Source organism: Rattus rattus, chromosome 9 (assembly GCF_011064425.1).
Source record: "Rattus rattus isolate New Zealand chromosome 9, Rrattus_CSIRO_v1, whole genome shotgun sequence".
Lineage (NCBI taxonomy): Eukaryota > Metazoa > Chordata > Mammalia > Rodentia > Muridae > Rattus > Rattus rattus.
In genome coordinates this window covers 62,153,380-62,173,911 of record NC_046162.1, presented here as the reverse complement: position 1 = coordinate 62,173,911, position 20,532 = coordinate 62,153,380, and the positions used below count along the sequence as shown (strand labels likewise).

Here is a 20,532-nt window from a genome sequence, read left to right as displayed (position 1 = left end):
TGAGAGGATTCAATCACAGCAGCCGCAGATCAGCAAGGTGCTGTAGCAAGAATCTTAGGGAAAAAGTAATTTGCTGCAGGACAGAACCTCCGAACGTTCTCTTTTGGAGGAATGTGGAAAATATCAGGACCTGAGATGGCAAACAGCATAGAAAGCTGTAGTCTGAGCCTAATCAGCTGTTCTTGTAGCACCTGGAAGGTTGGAGCATTGCCAGTAATGCAGACAGAAGTTCAAGACATAGGATTTCAGTATAAAATATACTACAAGGAAAATTTAGTCAGAGGTCATTTGTGTGGTATTTTGTCCCAAAATCTTTCTTATTCTGCCCATTCCCTGGGGAATTAAGGCAGATAGAATTAAAAAATAATGGGCTGAATTCTTAGATTGAATATTCAATCTCTTGGATGAGTATTACCAGTCACACATTCAGGAGTCCCCTGAAGAAAAAAAAAAAAAAACAAGTGGGGCTTAATAAATGAAAAGTGTATGTTTTGTAGAGACAAACAGCTCTGGGTAGTTTTGCATGACAGCCAAAAGCTGAAACAGATCCCTGAATTTTCAAAGATTTTCACCATGGAAGAGAAGGCCCTTGCTCAGGATTGGAAGCCTAAGAAGATGCCTTAAGGGAGCCACTCCCTCCTGCTAAGCCTTCAGTTAATGGAAGGGGAAGAAGGCAAAGTGATCCCCAGTCCCTGCAAGGGACTTCATACAAAACCTGCTACACCTGTGGTCCAAGCATGGCAGGATCCATCCCAAATCCAAACTTGGCAGGAGCACCCAAGTTCTGGAAAAAGAAAGATGCAAAATTTAAGATCAGATTCTTCCCCTGTGGTTTCAGTTCAGCACTGTTCCAGCCATTCATATTTGGCAGAGTCAGAGCCCCAGTGAGGGAGAAAACTGTGAGAGGGCATTGCATGAACCTGTGAGCATGAAGCCTGAGTTGCATTTCGAGACCACAAGATGTTGAGATACCTAAGCTGTGAGACATCTCTCGTGGGGAGCTGCATATAGAGAGTGGAAGAAACTAAACTGAGAGATGTATGAGAAGTTGCAGGGATAGGGCCATCTAAGCCTTTTGAAACTAAGGCTCCTTGTGTCTGAGACACAAGACAGGATTTGGTGTTTGCCCTGCTGGGTTTCTTGCTTTGGTACAATCTTCCCTCACTATGTACACATTTCTCTCTGTTGGAATTGGTGGGGTATTCTGTGCCATTGTATATTAGAAAGATATAACTTGCTTTCTAACTTTACAAGATGTGCTAATCAAGAGATTGTCTTGAGTGTCAGAAGAGAGTTGGAACATTTGAACAGTGTACAAGCTCTTGCAGACTCTTACAGCTCTTGCAGATCATTGAAGTTAGAGTAAATGCAGTCTTATCCTGGGGTGACCATTAGCCTGTAATGACCAGGGTCAGGATGTAGTTGATTGAGTTAAAAAAAACTCCCAGATAGGATGATGTCTTTAAACACTTTAGGGTTTCTCTCCTTTAGGGTTTCTTTTGGGGAGCTTATCGAGGTGTTTGTAAGAGGAGCCTTTCTAGATTCCTTACTGGGAATGGGATTTGAGTATCTCTAGACTCAACCCTTTTCCTGTTTTTTGTGTTTAGTGTGTTATGGTTGAAACTGATCAGTGAGCTTCCTTCTCATGCTGTCATGCCTTCTGCATTATAGACTCTATCCCTAAATCAGTAGAAGCAATTGCTATTCGATGCTAGGCTATTTTGTGGGCCTGGCATTTTTATATTTTTAGTTTTGTTTTGTTTACCTTTTGAAAACAAAATTTCACTCTGTAAACCTGGCTGTAGGTTTACAGCCTCAAATTTAAAGGTCCACCTGACATTGACTCCATAGGGCTGTGATTAAATGTGCGTCAACATGCCCAGCTGTTTGTTTGTTTTTTTATATTATTTGTTGATATGTCTAGAATGTAGGTTTTGGTGTATGTCGGGCGTTTTGTATTGATCTTTAACCACGTTGTAAATATTCAAATTTGGCAGGGAGAATATTGTATTTCTCAGGATGCCATGTATTCATGACATTAATACTGCCTGAGCTTTACTGCCGAATTTTTTGAGTCATTGGATTACAGATTCATAACATTCTTCATAACTGTTTTAATTTTTTTAATGAATGTGGATGTTTTCCCTGTATGCATGAATATGTATCCCATGTGTCTGGTCCTTGTGGTAGTTGGAAGATGACCTCAGAATACCTGAACTTGGAGTATAGTTGTGAGCCCCCTTGTAAGTGGCAATTGAACCCAATTACTTATAAGACTAGCAAAATCTCTTCACTGCTAAGCCATCTCTCCTGCCCTATGTTGCTTTTTTAGAATCAACATTTACATTGCTAATATTTTCATCTGTCCATTGGTAACTGTATAAACATGCATCTCCTTTTAGTAAGATCTTATTAATGTTACAATTTCAACTTCAGGATTCTGGAAGATGAATACAGTAAAACCTCAGACTTCTTTTTCTCTTTCTTGTTTGTTTGATTTTTTTTTTACAGGGGAGACAGGGTCTTAATATGTACCTCTGTCTGTCCTAGATAAGCCAGGCTGGCATCCAACTCAATGCGATACACCTGGCTCTGCCTCCGGAATGCTGGGATTAAATGATGATTCAGTACATCCAGTTTGCCCATCATTTTTTGTTGTTAGTAACTGTTCATACAATTTCTCTGATGAGTGCTTAGTACTATTTGCTTGTCTATCTGTTTGTCTCTGTCTCTCTCTCTCTCTCTTCCCCCATATACGTGTGTGTGTGTGTGTGTGTGTGTGTGTGTGTGTGTGTTTATTTGAATTTCTCTTGCAAGGGTGTATCCTATTTAAAGAATGAAGAAATGAGACAGAGCTGAACCTCATTATTCAGTTTAATTCTAAGATTGCTTGGTGATTACATTAGCACCTCTGGGTCAAGAAATAAGTGGAGGAAGCACCAGAGGTATATGAATATATTATCAGTGAAGTATCCATTTACAGCGTTGTCTGTATCATGGTTTCTTTTGTACACATGTGTGGGATGTTTTAGAATGCACTGACCTATGATGATGTGCATGTGAGCTTCACTCGAGAAGAATGGATTTTGCTGAATCCTTCTCAGAAGAATCTCTACAAAGATGTGATGGTGGAGACCTACAGGAACCTCACTGCTATAGGTAAGACAGTGAATTTTCTTTCACTTTTTCAAATAAGGAAACAACTGTTTCTTTGTTACTGATGCTCTTCTATAATTTCAAGTGAGAACAAGGAAGAATGAGGTGAATAAATCTGGTTCACTGAAGATAGTAACATTTTCCCTAATTTCCAATAATAATTCATACCTTTTCTGGCACTATATTTTAGGCTACAATTGGGAAGATCATAATATTGAAGAACATTGTCAAAGTTCTAGAAGACATGCAAGGTAATTTTCATGTGCAAGTCAGTATGAATCTCTCTCTCTCTCTCTCTCTCTCTCTCTCTCTCTCTCTCTCTCTCTCTCTCTCTCTCTCTCTCCCCAGAACAATTTAGAAGATATTCCCTATTTGAGTAGACTTTCTCAATGTGATACAAGTTTATAACTAGCTGGTATTCCAACTTCATTGGGAATATATCCACAAACTCACACTGCAGAATATCCCAATGAGTACTAGGAATGTGGAAATTCTTCTCTGTTTGACCCAGTAAATGTTGCAAATTCAGTATGCTAATCTAGAGTATTTCTCCCTGAGAAACAATTTTAAATGTACGCAGAGTGCTAAAGCTCTGAGCTCTCTCAGTTTTCTTCAAATATGTGAAAAGCCTCATTGAAAAAGGGCACTACGGATGTGAGCCATGTAATAAACGCTCTTACCATTACAGGTGTCTTCAAAGATGCAAAACAACCCATAATGAAGGGGAAACCATGGTGTAAACAGAGTGACAAAAACCTTAAGATTCAATTCGTCTTATTAACTAGACCAAATTGTAAAATTAATAATACAGATATATAGGTCAGTGCAAACAGTGTGGTAAAGTTTTCACACATGCCAATTTTCTTTGCAGGCATAAAAGAAGTCATGATATAGAGAAACCCTTTGACTATACTAAGTGTGGAAAAACCTTTGCATGTCACAGTTATCCTCAAAGGGATGAAAGAATTCATACTGGAAAGAAACCCTGTGGAAGTATTCAATATGGTGAATCCTTGGCACATCATAGTAGTTTTCAAATACATGAAAGAACACATACTAGCAAGAAGCTCTACAAACGTAACCAATGCGATGAAGCCTTGTCAAATCAGAGTAATCTCAGAAGACATAAAAGAACACTTTCTGAAGAAAAGCCCTACAAGTGTAATCAGTGTGATAAAGCCTATTTATTGGACAGTCATCTCCGAATACATAAAAGAACACATACTAAAGAGAAACCATTTGAATGTAATCAATGTGATAAAGTCTTTGTAAGTCACAGTAGTCTCCAACGTCATAAAAGAACACATACTGGAGAGAAACCCTACAAGTGTAATCAGTGTGATAAAGCCTATTCACAAAACATTCATCTTCAGATACATAAAAGAACACATACTGGAGAGAAACCTTATGAATGTAAACAATGTGATAAAGTCTTTGCCCGCTATAGTAGTCTTGAAAGTCATAAAAGAGCACATACTGGAGAGAAACCCTACAAGTGTGATCAGTGTGATAAAGCCTATTCACAAGACATTAATCTTCAAATACACAAAAGAACACATACTGGAGAGAAACCTTATGAATGTAAGCAGTGTGGTAAATCTTTTGCATCTCAGGTTCAACTTCAAAGGCATGAAATAATTCATACTGGAGAGAAGCCTTACAAATGCAGTCAATGTGGTAATGGCTTTGCATGTTATAGTAGTCTTCACAGGCATAAAAAAACACATACAGGAGAGAAACCCTTCGAATGTAATCAATGTGGTAAAGCCTTTGCATGTCAAAGTGGTCTTCGAATACATATAAGACTTCATACTGGAGAGAAACCCTACAAGTGTAATCAATGTGATAAAGCATATTACAAACAAAGTCATCTCCAAAAACATAAAAGAACTCATACATACTGGAGAAAAACTCTGTGAATGTAACCAATGTGCAGGTCATAGTGATCTTCAAAGTCATAAAAGAACACAACTAGAGAGAAAACCTGAGTGTAATCAATGTGGTAAATCCTATTCACAACCACAGTCTCAAAATCCATAAAGATCGCATACTTGAGAGAAATTCTGTGAATGTAATCAATAATAAAAATCCTTCTCAAAAGCATGTAATCTCAAAACCCATTTAAAAAAAACCCACATACTGGAGAGAAGCCCTACGGATGTAACCGCTGTGATAAAGCATTTGCACATCATGGTTATCGTCAAATACATAAAATAATAGATACTGCAAAGAAACCTTATCAGTATAAAGATGTGGTAAATCCTTTGCCTCTCATGGTCGACTTCAAAGGCATGAAATAATTCATACTGGAGAGAAATCTTACAAATGTATTCAATGTGTTAAACTCATTGCAGGTCAAAGTAGTCTCTGAATATATAAAAGAACACATAACTAATCTCTTGGTCATATTCTGCTTCCCTGATGCCTTCAAAACACTCAGTCAGAAGCCCTGAGTAGTGGGGACTCTAGGTGACATGAAGGATTGTTCATGGGGGAAATTGGGCATTTGAAAGAGCTGCTGAGTGTGGATAAACTATTAGGGAGAGGGAGATTTGGATATAAACGGAAGAGAATTAAAAGGCCAGAGAGCAATACTTGGGGGTGTAGCTGAGCACAAGCTGGCTCCTACAGTATTCTCTGTATCCACTCATCTGTGGTGAGTCAATCCCTTCCAGGTCTTCCACTCTTTCCATTTCTGGGCAATTGCATGTACCTGTCAGTGACAGCACCCTTCAGGCCCCTGCTGTGGTCCTCAGTTGGACCTTAAAGCTCCTCAACCCTCCCTATGTCATCCCTGTAGCCTGCCTGCCTGGTAGGAATACTAATATTCTCAGAGACATTTATATCTCTCCCCAAGGACAACATCAAGTGAAATAGTGGACTGTATAAAAATTCAAATTGCCCCTGCAATCTCATTCTAGGAGAAGAATGATTCCTGCATAGGAAAATTTTTATGAAAAAAAGAAAAGAAAATTTCTCTGCTGAATAAACATCTCATCTGAATACCTTTCTGGAAAGAAAGGAGCTGAGAATAGGGGAGGGATTTATGTAGAGGATAGAATTTGTTTCAGATTATTATTAGATAGATTATTTCATTGTTCATATCTCTTGCCTTTTATGTAAACCTGTTAGGACCTCAAGGATGAATTAGTTACATTATGTCTTCATCACTGGTGTAAATTAATTATACCAAATAAATATGTTAGTACGTTTTCAGTTTTCATTAATAATTGCTTTTTTCCATTGCTTTTTATCTCTCTTTTTCATTATTATTTTATAAAATTACACCATGAATCTCTGGCTGGCCTGGAACTCAATATATAAACTAGGCTGTCCTAGGACATTGAAAAGATCTTCTCACCTTCCCTTCAGATCGCTGCATTATAGGTAGGCAAGTCAGAGCTACATAATTCAGTTTTTCTAATTAGCTTATTTTGGATGAGTGGTTGAACCTGGTTAGGGTAACCAGGACACAGGCTCTGATTGTAACTCCAGTAACAGAAGAAAGCTCCCTTTCAAATGCAGCTCTGTTCCTTAAAGTCTACTGTCTTCCAACTATGAGCAATGTTGTTTTACTTTGTCATTGAGTCTGTTATAACTCGTCAAAAACTAGGGCAGAGTTTTGTTCTTATTCTACAGATAGTGAAACCCAGGCTCACAGAGAAAAGTGGTTTTGCAATATAGTTGAGTGCAGCTGTTTATCTCACTGCCCCATCATTCCAATAAACCATCAAGTGAAGTTGAAACAACCTAAGACAGGCATGGTTACACAGGCCAGAAAACACGATGCTTAGAAAAAGAAGGCGGGGTTGGGGATTTAGCTCGGTAGAGGGCTTGCCTAGCAAGCACAAGGTCCTGGGTTCGGTCCCCAGCTCCGGAAAAAGAGAAAAAAAGAAGGCAGGAATTTCAGGATTTCTAGGTCATCCAAGGAGAGAATGGTCAGTGGTATGCTGAGTGGTCCACAGAACAATGAGACTTTCTGATTAGCTCAGGCCAATATCCATAGTCTTCCCTGCAGCTCATGGAGTTCAGGTCCATGGCATCAGCAAGTGTTAGCTGATGTATTCGCCACTCAGTGTTTTCTGTATCCTTGGTCTCTTCAAGGTCAGACCCCTGTTGGTCACTAAGGATTTGAAATTCCCTGCATATCAGCCAGATATGTTCCGCCCCACAGTTGCCTAGCAACAGCCAGCTGTGCCTGACTATATAAGGGGTTGCTTGCCCCCTCCTCTTTCTCTTAACCCCTCATACTCTTTGTTCCTCTCTGTTCTTGCCCCCTTCTCACATACCCATGGCCGGCCACCTTTCCTCCCCTCACCTCTTCCTCTCTCATTAAATCCCTCCACGTGAAACCATGTTGTCTAGGTGTGTTCTCTCCGGGCATGGGCAGAGATTCGAAACCCTAACATTGGTGCTGAGACTTGGGTGACACGGACGGGGTTTATGATCTCCCTGTGACCACCTGGCCCGCGCCAGGCTGCTGTGTTCTGCAGGCCACAGCAGCAGCCAACAGCATGGTCCACAGGGTCTCGGCCGCTCTCTATGGGCCTGGCGCGCGCACATTATGCAGTGGGTAGGGATGGAGGAGCCGCACACTCCTGCTGCATCACCTGCCATTCACCTTGGGTCCCAGGCGCAGTCACAATCACCATGGGCTGCGCACTGGCACTGGCTATGGTGAGGAGGACTGGAGATGCTCGCCGCTTCTATGCACAGGGTTGGAGATCGCTGCTGCGTGTCCTGCTGTTGGGCCCTGCTGTTACATCTGTTGCTGCTTCCGCGTGCATCACAGGGATTCAATCACAGCTGCTTCCTCAGCCGCAGCATCTACACCATCTGACCTCCACCACCTGCTGACTGCTGTAGGACTCAGGACTTCCACCACTCCAGCAGGCCTCCCCATCGCCATGATGCCCTGCTTACAGCTGCCTGCCCCGGAGAGCGGGAAGAATTTGAGGAAAGATGGACATAGGATGAAAAGGGGAAAGTGATGTAATACATTTAATTAAGATACATAAATTAGTTTTTAAATAAAAAGTGGCTATAAAGATAGCTTAGCAGTTGAGAGCATTTGGGTGTTGCTATTGAGAACCCATGTTACATCCCCAGAAACCTCATAGTAGCTAACCATTTACTAGGACTCCAGTCCCTGGCATTTCCTGCCTCCTTCTAGCTTGTGTTACTACTGCGTGTGTACACACACACACACACACACACACACACACACACACACGTATATTGAAAATAAACCTTAAAAAATATAATTCTATAGAGTGATACCACAGCCCTGAGACAGACAGAATACTGACAGAGTTAGTTTGCCAGGAAGCAGCTGTGGCCTTCCTCTGAGCCCGCCTGCTCAGAGGCTAAAGCAGCCGTACTGTGAGGTTAGAATAGCTCAGCAAATCTGTTGCTCTAAGAAAAATGTCCGCAGTTCAGATAGGTGAGTTTTCCTTGATGTTTTCTGAATTTGAGTCCTATGTATATGTGGCACCTACCTGTTAGATCATACGCAGATCAATCATTACAGCCAGCACTGGCTCCTAAGCAATCTTTCAAGGTTTTAGCTCTTTACTAGGTTTTAACTAAGACCTTACAGCATTAGCTGAACAACCCAGAGGTGTCTCTGTCCATAATTTTTATAATGTACATGTTTCTGCTGACTTTAGCTAAGAATATCCAGAGATATTTAACCTCTGCTTTGATATCATGACCATGTTCATGAGAGGATTTAACTTAGCATGCATAGGAATTGAAAAACCTACGAACAAATCCAGACTCCCTCAATAAAATCTCAGGGTTCCTTAGTTGAAGAAAGGCATTATTTTGGAAATGACTCCCGGGGTTGGGGATTTAGCTCAGCGGTAGAGTGCTTGCCTAGGAAGCGCAAGGCCCTGGGTTCGGTCCCCAGCTCTGAAAAAAAGAAAAAAAAAAAAAAAAAGAGAGGGAAATGACTCCCATGCTCACCTTTCTTGCCACGTTGGGGGTGGGGGGAGGCGGGGCAGGGTATCTATCTCAGTACTTCTGACTTGATGGATGTGATGGCTGTTCTTGGTAGTCAAACTGACTACATCTGGAACTGACAAACCAAAAGAATTTGGGCGCTAGGCAGGATTTTTCTTAAGTATAGCTTTTGAAGTGGGAAATCTCTTCTTTAATCTGGATGTTTTGAGGTGATAAAATCCACCTTTAATCTAGGCCATAGCTTCTGGTGTGAGCCTACATATATAAAGGACACTGAAGATGGCCGCTCTTTGTCGTCTTGTCCTACTGGTCTAACAGTGGCTGTCTACCAATGGAAAGTTGAAGAATCCAGTCGTGGTTTAGCCCATGTGGCTGGATGTCTCAGTTGGTCTTCAGAAATACCAGAATTCCAAAGAAGTGGGCTCTAATTCCAGTAAAACAAAACAAAACAAAACAAAATAAAACTACCACCACCACCACAACAACAAACTCGCTAGCCACCAGTTAGATGACAGCCTGTGAATCATTCTGATAAATATACTTTCTACCTACATAGAGAGATTGGTTCTATCAGTTCTGTTCATCTAGAGAAGCTTCACTAATACGGTTGTGAGGGTTTTTTTGTTTGTTTGTTTTTTACTTTCCCACGGAGGAAGATGTGACAGCTGGCAAAAGTGCTCCTCCGTGTTTGTCACCTGTTTCCTTCTTTTCTCCCAGGCTCGTCTCATACCTACCAGGTGAGAAGTAGCTGCAGTTTATCTGAACCCAGAACGGGGCCACAAAACAAAACTCTTGTTTCCTAAAATCTCTCTTTAAGTGTTAATATTCTGGGCACCCTTCCACTTGTGGGACAGATTAATAACTCCATTGCAAGTTGAGTAAGGGGGCTATGCAAGCTAACAACCTTGATTCCAGGAAGAAGGGGAAGGGCCTACTGAGTGCTGTGAAGGGAGCTCTGAAGTCTGGACCTGGTGAGCACAGGGTCACTGCCCACAAAGGGCAGGAGCTGGCAGCTGAGCAGTGGAAGCTGAGTGGTTAATCATCCCCCGGGCTTGGTGGGAGACAGTTGGGTAGGCTGTTGGAGGACAGGCGCAAGTGCCACTAAAACACAAATCTCTGAAGATCTGGAAAAGATCTGACTCTGAACTGAGGGTTGGATAGGAACCAAAAGTGCGGTGTCTCTTCTGCACACTCAGCCCTTAGTGAGGTGCTCATGTCACTCAAGACACACCGGCCAATCAGAACCTTCAGGCAGGCCTGCCAGTCAGATGAGGAGGCAGGTTCTTCCGGTACCGTGAGGCAGTTTCCACTCACTGGCTGGCTGAGCAGGCTTGAATAGACAGATGAGCTCTAAGGCTTGCAGTTGGGTGCTGTGAGGTGCGCTTGGCAAGCTCCGAAGTTGCGACATGGTGAGGACAGGGCCACTGCCAACAACGGGGAGGAGCAGGAGGATAAAAAGCGGGAGATGGAGTGGTGGGTCTTTCCCGGGGCTGGGTGGGAACGGCGGCCAGGTTGGGCCATTCATGAAGTCCCTGGTGGTTCTAGTCACTCACTGGACCCAGCAGTAGCCTCTGAATAACTTCACTATTGGGGCCGCATCTATGCAGAGCACTGGGAACGTGGCTTCTGTGTAGAAACATCCTTGGCAGGATGCCAAACTCAGAGAGCCCCGGTTTCTCCTAAGTTCAATCCTTAGTATTTAACATGGTGTACGAACCATTTGGAGTTAATTTTGTGGAGATGGTAAAAGGCATCTCATGTGTTGGGTAGCAACGCACTATTAAGCTGTGCTGCAAAAGAATTGGTGATGTAAAGGATTTACTAACGCTTAGGAGGTAGTAGGTCGCACCAAGTAGAATTTAGCTGAGGGAGGACTGCCTGTTAAACACCCCACAGGTAAGCAGTGTGCTAACCAGGGCAGGCAGAGATTAGAGTGCTAGGATACAAATGTTTATTCACCAGGATTGTCCAGAAATAAGGTTCCAACCCATAACAGGAAACAACCCTGACTTACAACCAGCCACTAAGCACATCCCCTCATCAAAGAGGCCTCTAAGAAGGAGCTTGATGAGGCATTACAGGATCACAACCAACATTAAGGCCTGCTGTGCCCTAAAGGTTCAGTTTTCTTCTTGAGAAAAGCAAAGTACTGCCACATGGGCAAGATGACACCGGATTAAAACTATTTGAAAAGAAAAAAACAAAACAAAACAAAACACTGTTGTGTTGAGTGCTGGCCTGATCAAGCAAGGCTTTCTTTCCCTGAGGTCCACATGGACTGAGGATGACTCAAAGGCCCTGGCCCCAGACCATGACCAGTTCTCCCAAGCATACTCCTGGTTTTAAGAGAAGGAGATCTGTTTTATCTCAGGGCCTTATGGAGGGGTTGCATCAGATTCTGAAAACACAACTCTTCCTAGTGCATGGGGCACTAGTGCCTGGTTATTGGTCCCAAGGCCACTAAAGGCTTGGTCAGGAATGTTCTTGAGATACCCTGACTTCCCCTTGTGCAGCACTGTTTGGTTGGACGTCTCCTGAGTGTGTCCCATTGTATGATGTTTCTGCTAACTTCATAGTTTCTACATCTTTGCTGACTTCATAGATGTCTTCCATTTCCTTCCATTCCCCCCAGGTAAGTGGTGTAGAAGATGGCATTCTTCTTTTTTTTTTTAAAGATTTATTTATTTATTTAATGTATACGAGTACACTGTAGCTGTCTTCAGACACACCCAACCCCATTACAGATGGTTGTGAGCCACCATGTGGTTGCTGGGAATTGAACTCAGGACCTCGGGAAGAGCAGTCGGTGCTCTTAACCGCTGAGCCACCTCTCCAGCCTGATGGCATTCTTCTTAAGAAGCCTACTTAGCATAATGCATAGCTTGTGCAAGACCTCCCCACCCCAGGTTTATACTTTCTATCTTGTCCTTTTCCTATGTTTTTACCATCTCAGACCGTCCACTTAGGGCCCTGCCACTGAAGAATGACCTGCAGCTTTAGGGCACTGGTATACTTAAGAAATAATCCTGGGGATATCTTTGCTGAATAACTCTCCCATCTTTCTAATGGCTAGAGGTGCAGTCTCCAGTCCATGTTTAAATTGCTCAAAACATAACTTGGGACCTGAACCTAAAAGAGATGTAAGGGTGACAGTATATGAGGAATCCAAAATCAGTCCTAGGCTGGCTTCTCTTTTAGTATTAACCAGTGTAGCTGGTCTTTGCTACTTTGAGGTTTCTTATTTTCCCACCCCTCCCCCACTTTCACCCGCTAACACCAGATAGGAGAGAAACAAGGAGAGAGGAGAAAGAGATGCTTTGCTTCTTCTTTGAACACAGCTACTAACAAACCAAAACCAACCTCCTAAAAGACCAACAGCTCCCAACCCTGTGTCTTGTGTGTGTGTGTGGGGGGGTGGTGGTCCTTGAATTGTGTATCCTCCAAAAATTTCCTGTTTCTGTGGAGAAACAGTTTCAGTTTCCTCTTCCTGATCCTGAAGGCCTCTCCTCATTCCTTGGCAAATCTGTGCTTTCCAGTTCTTGCCATCACCAATGTTTGGGGCTTTGCTACTGAAGTAACTGATATGGGTAACACATTGGATTTGGGTTTTAAAACTTTCTCACATATTATTGTCTGTATGGCCTAATTAGCTTCAGTCATGAACATTTTACAGCCCACAGTCATCTGAGGGAGCCTCACTTGAGGGCATGGCCCTCATCAAAATGGCTGGCTGCTGTGTCAGAGAGAGATTGTGTGGGGTGATGATTGATGTGGGAAGGCTCTTCCACTGAGGGTGGCAGGATCCCTAAGCAAGTGGGCCTGGGCTGGGTGAGAGAGCTGGCTGCGCGTGAGACAGGGACCAAGCAAGGGGGCAAGGCAGGACACAGTGTTTGTCCATGGTTTTTGCCTTCATTATTGAAGCTCGAGTTTTGATCCTAAGCTCCCAAAATGATGGACTGTGATCTGACAGGACCCAACAAGTGAACCTGTTCATTACCTGAGATGCCTTTCCTGAGAGGATTCAATCACAGCAGCCGCAGATCAGCAAGGTGCTGCAGCAAGAATCTTAGGGGAAAAGTAATTTGCTGCAGGACAGAACCTCCGAACGTTCTCTTTTGGAGGAATGTGGAAAATATCAGGATCTGAGATGGCAAACAGCATAGAAAGCTGTAGTCTGAGCCTAATCAGCTGTTCTTGTAGCACCTGGAAGGTTGGAGCATTGCCAGTAATGCAGACAGAAGTTCAAGTCATAGGATTTCAGTATAAAATATACTACAAGGAAAATTTAGCCAGAGGTCATTTGTGTGGTATTTTGTCCCAAAATCTTTCCTGTTCTGCCCATTCCCTGGGGAATTAAGGCAGATAGAATTAAAAAAATAATGGGCTGAATTCTTAGATTGAATATTGAATCTCTTGGATGAGTATTACCAGTCACATATTCAGGAGTCCCCTGAAGAAAAACAAAAACAACAACAAAAAAAAAAAAACAAGTGGGGCTTAATAAATGAAAAGTGGGGTTGGGGATTTAGCTCAGTGGTAGAGCGCTTGCCTAGCAAGCGCAAGGCCCTGGGTTCGGTCCTCAGCTCTGAAAAAAAGAAAAAAAAAAAAAGAAAAGAAAAGAAAAGTGTATGTTTTGTAGAGACAAACAGCTCTGGGTAGTTTTGCATGGCAGCCAAAGCTGAAACAGATCCCTGAATTTTCAAAGAGATTATCACCATGAAAGAGAAGGCCCTTGCTCAGGATTGGAAGCCTAAGAAGATGCCTTAAGGGAACCACTCCCTCCTGCTAAGCCTTCAGTTAATGGAAGGGGGAGAAGGCAAAGTGATCCCCAGTCCCTGCAAGGGACTTCATACAAAACCTGCTACACCTGTGGTCCAAGCATGGCAGGGTCCATCCCAAATCCAAACTTGGCAGGAGCACCCAAGTTCTGGAAACAAGAAAGATGCAAAATTTAAGATCAGATTCTTCCCCTGTGGTTTCAGTTCAGCGCTGTTCCAGCCATTCATATTTGGCAGAGTCAGAGCCCCAGTGAGGGAGAAAACTGTGAGAGGGCATTGCATGAACCTGTGAGCATGAAGCCTGAGTTGCATTTCGAGACCACAAGATGTTGAGATACCTAAGCTGTGAGACATCTCTCGTGGGGAGCTGCATATAGAGAGTGGAAGAAACTAAACTGAGAGATGTATGAGAAGTCGCGGGGATAGGGCCATCTAAGCCTTTTGAAACTGAGGCCCCATGTGTCTGAGGCAGAGCTACAGGATTTGTTGTTTACCCTGCTGGGTTTCTTGCTTCTGTCCAATCTTCCCTCACTATGTACACATTTCTCTCTATTGGAATGGGTGAGGTATTCTGTGCCATTGTATATTAGAAAGATATAACTTGCTTTCTGTGTTGGTACTAGGTATGCCTGACTCACTATAAAAGGGGCTCTCTTTCCTGCTTTCTTGTGCTTGCTCTGTCCTCTTGCCCCTTACCCTCTCTCTCCATTCCCCTCCTCCCTCTCTCTCCATTCCCCTCCTCCCTCCCTCTCTCCATGTGCTCCTGAATGGCCTCTCCTCTCTGTTTCTCTCTCTCTCTCTCTCTCTCTCTCTCTCTCTCTCTCTCTCTCTCTCTCTCTCTCCCCTCCCCCCCCTCCCTCCTCTATCTCTTCTACCCTCTCAACTCCCCTCCCCATGCCCTGAGTGAACTCTGTTCTATCCTATGCTGTCGTGTGGCTGGTCCTTCAAGGGTAAGGGATGCCTCAGCCTGGGCCCACGGAGATACCCTCTTCCCCCACACCTGACTGCACATTCACCAAACATATTCCCTCTCTCCTGTTTATTTTTATAAAACACAGCGTTCTGATTTTATAAGATGTGGCAATCGAGAGATTGTCTTGAGTGTCAGAAAAGACTTTGAACATTTGAACAGTGTATGAGCTCTTGCAGACTCTTAGGATCTTTGAAGTTAGAGTAAATGCAGTCTTATCCTGGGGTGACCATTAGCCTGTAGTGACCAGGGTCAGGATGTAGTTGACTGAGTTAAAAAAAACTCCCAGATAGGAGTTTAAACACCTGTCTCTCCTTTGGGGCTTTCTTTGGGGGAATTTATAGAGGTGTTTGTAGGAGGAGCCTTTCTAGATTCCTTATTGGGGATGGGATTGGGTGTCTATAGACTCAACCCTTTTCCTGTTTGGTGTGTGTGTGTGTGTGTGTGTGTGTGTGTGTGTGTGTGTGTGTGTGTGTATCGTTTGTCGTGGTTGAAAGTGATCAGTGAGCTTCCTTCTCATGTGGTCATGCCTTCCACATTATAGACTCTATCCCTAAATCACAAAGGAGGCAGTAGAAATGATTGCTGTACAGTGCTAAACTATTTTGTGAACCTGGTTTTTATTATTATTATTTTTAATCTTGTTGGGTTTGGTTTTCCTTTTGTTTTTGAAGACAATGTTTCTCTGTGTATCCCTAGCTGTAGAACGTGCAGGCATCAAATTTAAAGTTCCACTTCACTCTGGCTCCAGAGCTCTGGGAGTAAATGTGGGTCAATATGCATGGCTGTTTGTTTGTTTTTATATTATTGGTTAATTGGCCTGAAATGTAGATTTCAGTACATGTCAAGCATATGCTGTTTTATTGCTCTTCATCCACCTGAATTTTGAAATCTGGCAGAGAGAATATTTATCAGGATGACGTGTGTTCATGATATTAATACTGCCTGAGCTTTCTGAGTCATCAGGTTGCAGGTACGTATCATTCTTCCTACCTGTTGTGTTTGTTTGTTTTTTTTAATGAATATGAGTATTTTGCCTGTATGCTTGAGTATGCACCTCATGTGTGCCAGGTCCTCGTAGTAGTCAGAAGATGGCCTCAGACTTCCTGAACTTGGAGTAATGAATAGTTCTGAGGCCCCTTGTAAGTACTGGCAGTTGAGTGCAATCATTTGTAAGTCCAGCAGGAGCTCTTCACGCTGAGCCATCTCTCCTGCCCTATGTTGCTGATTTAGGACCAACCTTTACATTGCTAATATTTTCATCTGTCCATTTATAATTGTTTAAATATGGATCCCTTTTAATAAGATCTTATTAATGTTACAGTTTCAACTGGAGCACTTTAGGATTCTGGAAGATGAATATAGAACTGGAATGAGTGTACAATTCTTTGAGGGAACTTCAGTAAAAACCTCAGTTCTTTTTCTCTTTCTTGTTTGATTGATTTTTACGGGGAGATAGGGTCTTGAAATGTACCTCTGTCTGTCCTGGATAGACAGGCCGGCATCCAACTCAATGAGATACACCTGCCTCTGACTCCTGACTGCTAGGATTAAAGGTGGAATCTCTCTCTCTCTCTCTCTCTCTCTCTCTCTCTCTCTCTCTCTCGCTCTCTCGCTCTCTCGCTCTCTCGCTCTCTCGCTCTCTCGCTCTCTCACTCTCTCTTGCTCTCTCTCGCTCTCTCTCGCTCTCTCGCTCTCTCTTGCTCTCGCTCTCAGCATTTCTCCTGCAAGGCTATATATCTTACTCAAAGAGTGAAGCAATGACAGGGCTGAACGTCATTATTCAGTTTAATTCTAAGATTGCTTGGTGATTACATTAGCACCTCTGGGTCAAGAAATAAGTGGAGGAAACACCAGAGGTATATGAATATATTGTCAGTGAAGTATCCATTTACAGTGTTGTCTGTATCATGGTTTCTTTTGTACACATGTGTGGGATGTTTTAGAATGCACTGACCTATGATGATGTGCATGTGAACTTCACTTGAGAAGAATGGATTTTGCTGAATCCTTCACAGAAGAATCTCTACAAAGATGTGATGCTGGAGACCTACAGGAACCTCGCTGTTGTAGGTAAGATGTGAATTTTCTTTCACTTTTTCAAATAAAAGAACAACTGTTTCTTTGTTACTGATGCTCTTCTGTAATTTCAATTGAGAACAAGGAAGAATGAGGTGAATAAATCTGGTTCACTGAAGACAGTAAGTTATGTTTTCCTTAATTTCCAATAATATAGCATATATTTTCTGGTACTGTATTTCAGGTTATAATTGGGAAGACCATAATATTGAAGAACATTGTCAAAGTTCAAGAAGGCATACAAGGTAATTTAATGTGCAAGTTGTTATGAATATGGCTTGAAGAAATTTTAATGTGTCCTGGAAAATTTTTTAAAAAGCAAGTATAAAAAAGCATTTCTTAAAGTATGTTGATGATTATTAAATTCTCAAAAATCCATGAACCTCAGTGTCAGGTGTCTGATTTGTGTTTGCAAGGCATTCCTCTGAGAAAAAAGACAAGGAAACAATGCCTCATCAGAAATTACCATTTACTGCCAAGCAACCAGAGCTTCCAGGGACTAAGCCACTACCTAAAGACTATACATGGACTGACCCTGGACTCTGACCTCATAGGTAGCAATGAATATCCTAGTAAGAGCACTAGTGGAAGGGGAAGCCCTGGGTCCTGCTAAGACTGAACCCCCAGTGAACTAGACTGTTGGGGGGAGGGCGGCAATGGGGGAGGGTGGGGAGGGGAACACCCATAAGGAAGGGAAGGGGGGGGGGGGATGTTTGCCCGGAAACCGGGAAAAGGAAAAACACGAAAATGTATATAAAAAAAAATTCAAGTTAAAAAAAAAAAAAAAAAAAAAAAAAAAAAAAGAAATCATACACAAGTTAAAAAAAAAAAAAAAAAGAAATTACCATTTACTAGCCACATTGCAGCTGCCCTGTAGACCTGACAAACTATTTAGACTCATAATACTCACATATTGCAAAACATATAAACATTGAACAGGTGCATATGTCCAAAACCCTCTAATAAGGAAATATTCCATCGTAAAGTTGGTGTTGCTCATATACCTGTAGTAACACTGCTAAGGTTAGTGAGAGGGGCAGTTTATGAGAGTCAAGAATGTTGTTATGAGGGATTGGGGATTTAGCTCAGTGGTAGAGCGCTTGCCTAGGAAGCGCAAGGCCCTGGGTTTGGTCCCCAGCTCCGAAAAAAAGAACCAAAAAAAAAAAAAAAAAAGAATGTTGTTATGGAGAAACCTTAATCCCCATACCATATATCTTTGATGAAGAAAATGTCAAACTGTGTGAATGCAATGTGGAAATCTTCATTTCTTATCCTTCTTTTAATAAGTATATCATGCGTCCCACTGGATGCAAGCCATGTGAGCACAGGGCTATTGAAAGAAGCAGTGTACCTCTCTCTCTCCCAGAACTATTAGAAGATATTCCCCATTTGAGTAGACTTCCTCAGTGTCTACAAGCTAATAATTAGTTTTCCATTTTCAATGAGAATATATCCACAAACTGGCACTGAAGAAAATTCTTGAGTACTAAGAATGTGGAAAATTTTGACCGGTTTCCAGTGCAAATTATGTATCCAAATGTAGTGTATTTTGCACTATAGGATAATAAGAAATTTATGAATGCACTCAATGTGGTAAACCCCTGAGTTCTTTCAGTTCGCTTCAAATATGTAAAAAATCTCATAGAGAAAAAGGACACTACAGATGTGAGCCATGTAATAAACGCTCTTACCATTACAGGTATCTTCAAAGAAGCAAAGCAACCCATAATGAGGGGGAACCATGGGTGTAAACAAAGTGATAAAACCTTAAGATCTGATTCAGACTGAATTGTAAAATTAATGCCTAAAGATAAAAAGATTCATTGGTATATAGAATGTGGTAAAACTTTCACATGTGCCAATTATCTTTGCAGACATGAAGGAAGTCCTCCTGGAGAGAAACCCTCTGAATACACTCAGTGTGGTAAAGCCTTGGCCTATCACAGTTATCATCAACGACATGAAAGAATTCATACTGGAGAGAAACCCTATGAAGGTAGTCAATGTGGTGAATTTGCATACCAGAGTAGTCTCCAAATACACAAAAGAACATGTACTAAAGAGAAACCCTACAAATGTAATCAATGTGATAAAGCCTATTCTTAGCACAGTCATCTTCAAATACATAGAAGAACACATACTGGAGAGAAACCTTATAAATGTAATCAATGTGATAAAGCATTTGCATGTCCCAGTCATTTTCAGAGGCATGAAAGAATTCATGCTGGAGAGAAGCCCTATAAATGTAATCTATGCGATAAAGCCTTTGCATGCCAAAGTAGTCTCCAAATACATAAAAGAACACATACTGGAGAGAAGCCCTATGAATGTAATTATTGCGGTAAAGCCTTTGCATATCATGATCAACTTAAAGTACATAAAAGATCACATGCTGGAGAGAAATCCTATGAAGACATTCAATATCATGAAGTGTTTGCATATCACAGTGATCTCCAAATATATAAAAGAACGTATGCTGGAGAGAGACTATATGAGTGTAATCAATGTGGTAAAGTCTTCGCATGTCCTAGTAACCTTCAAATACATAATAGAACACATACTGGAGAGAAACCCTACGAATGTAATCAATGTGATAAAGCCTTTTCACAGTACAATAATCTTCAAATACATAAAAGAACACATACTGGAGAGAAGCCATATGAATGTAATTATTGTGGTAAAGCCTTTGCATATCATGGTTATCTTCACATACATAAAAGAATGCATACTGGAGAGAAACCTTACCAGTGTAATGAATGTGATAAATCCTTTTCACAACAGAGTTATTTCCAAATACATAAAAAAACACATACTGGAGAGAAACCTTATGAATGTAAGCAATGTGGCAAATCCTTTGCCTCTCATGGTCAACTTCAAAGACATGAAAGAATTCATACTGGAGAGAAACCTTACAAATGTAATGAATGTGATAAATCCTTTTCACAACAGAGTTATTTCCAAATACATAAAAGAACACATACTAGAGAGAAACCTTATGAATGTAACCAGTGTGGTAAAGCCTTTACATATCATGATTATCTTCAAATACATAAAAGAACTCATACTGGAGAAAAACCCTATGAATGTAGTCAATGTGGTAAATCCTTTTTATGTCACAGTAGTCTCTGAATTCATAGAAGAATACATATTGGAGATAAACCCCATGAAAGTGATCGTTAAAGTAATACCTTTGCAAGGCACAATGATCTTCAAAGGCATGAAACAAATCATACTAAAAAGAAACCCTATAAATATATTTAATATGGTGATGCCTTTGTACATTTCTATGGTCCTCATTATCTCAAATCAGTCATACTGGAGAGAAACCCTATGAATGGAAGCAATGTTGTTAAGCCTTTGCTCTTCATAGTTATCTTTAAATGCAGAAAAGACTACATACTGGAGAGAAACCTTATATTGTACTCAATGTGATAAAGCCTTTGAATCATGAGGGCTGCTTAGATCCAACACACCTCAAACACCAGGTCAATGCAATTCACAAGAATTCATTGTAATCGGGCCACCTCTGATCTGTGGAACTGCAACCCCAAGCCAGAATGTTATGGAGCTTTTTTTTTTTTTTTT

The 20,532-nt window shown here is 41.6% G+C and overlaps 2 protein-coding genes across 2 annotated transcripts; both read left to right on the top strand.

Annotated features, from left to right (window-relative positions):
• Positions 1-737: 737 nt before the first annotated feature.
• LOC116910333 (zinc finger protein 120-like) lies at positions 738-8,147 on the top strand. Its single transcript, XM_032914192.1, has 6 exons — positions 738-884; positions 3,033-3,159; positions 3,347-3,407; positions 4,028-4,741; positions 4,826-5,050; positions 7,790-8,147. Exons 1-6 carry the CDS (start codon positions 738-740, stop codon positions 8,145-8,147), a joined length of 1,632 nt encoding a protein of 543 aa, XP_032770083.1.
• On the top strand, positions 3,050-20,525 carry LOC116909775 (zinc finger protein 844-like). Its single transcript, XM_032913466.1, has 3 exons — positions 3,050-3,159; positions 17,132-17,192; positions 18,822-20,525. Exon 3 carries the CDS (start codon positions 18,824-18,826, stop codon positions 20,279-20,281), a length of 1,458 nt encoding a protein of 485 aa, XP_032769357.1. The 5' UTR covers positions 3,050-3,159; positions 17,132-17,192; positions 18,822-18,823; the 3' UTR covers positions 20,282-20,525.
• Positions 20,526-20,532: the final 7 nt, after the last annotated feature.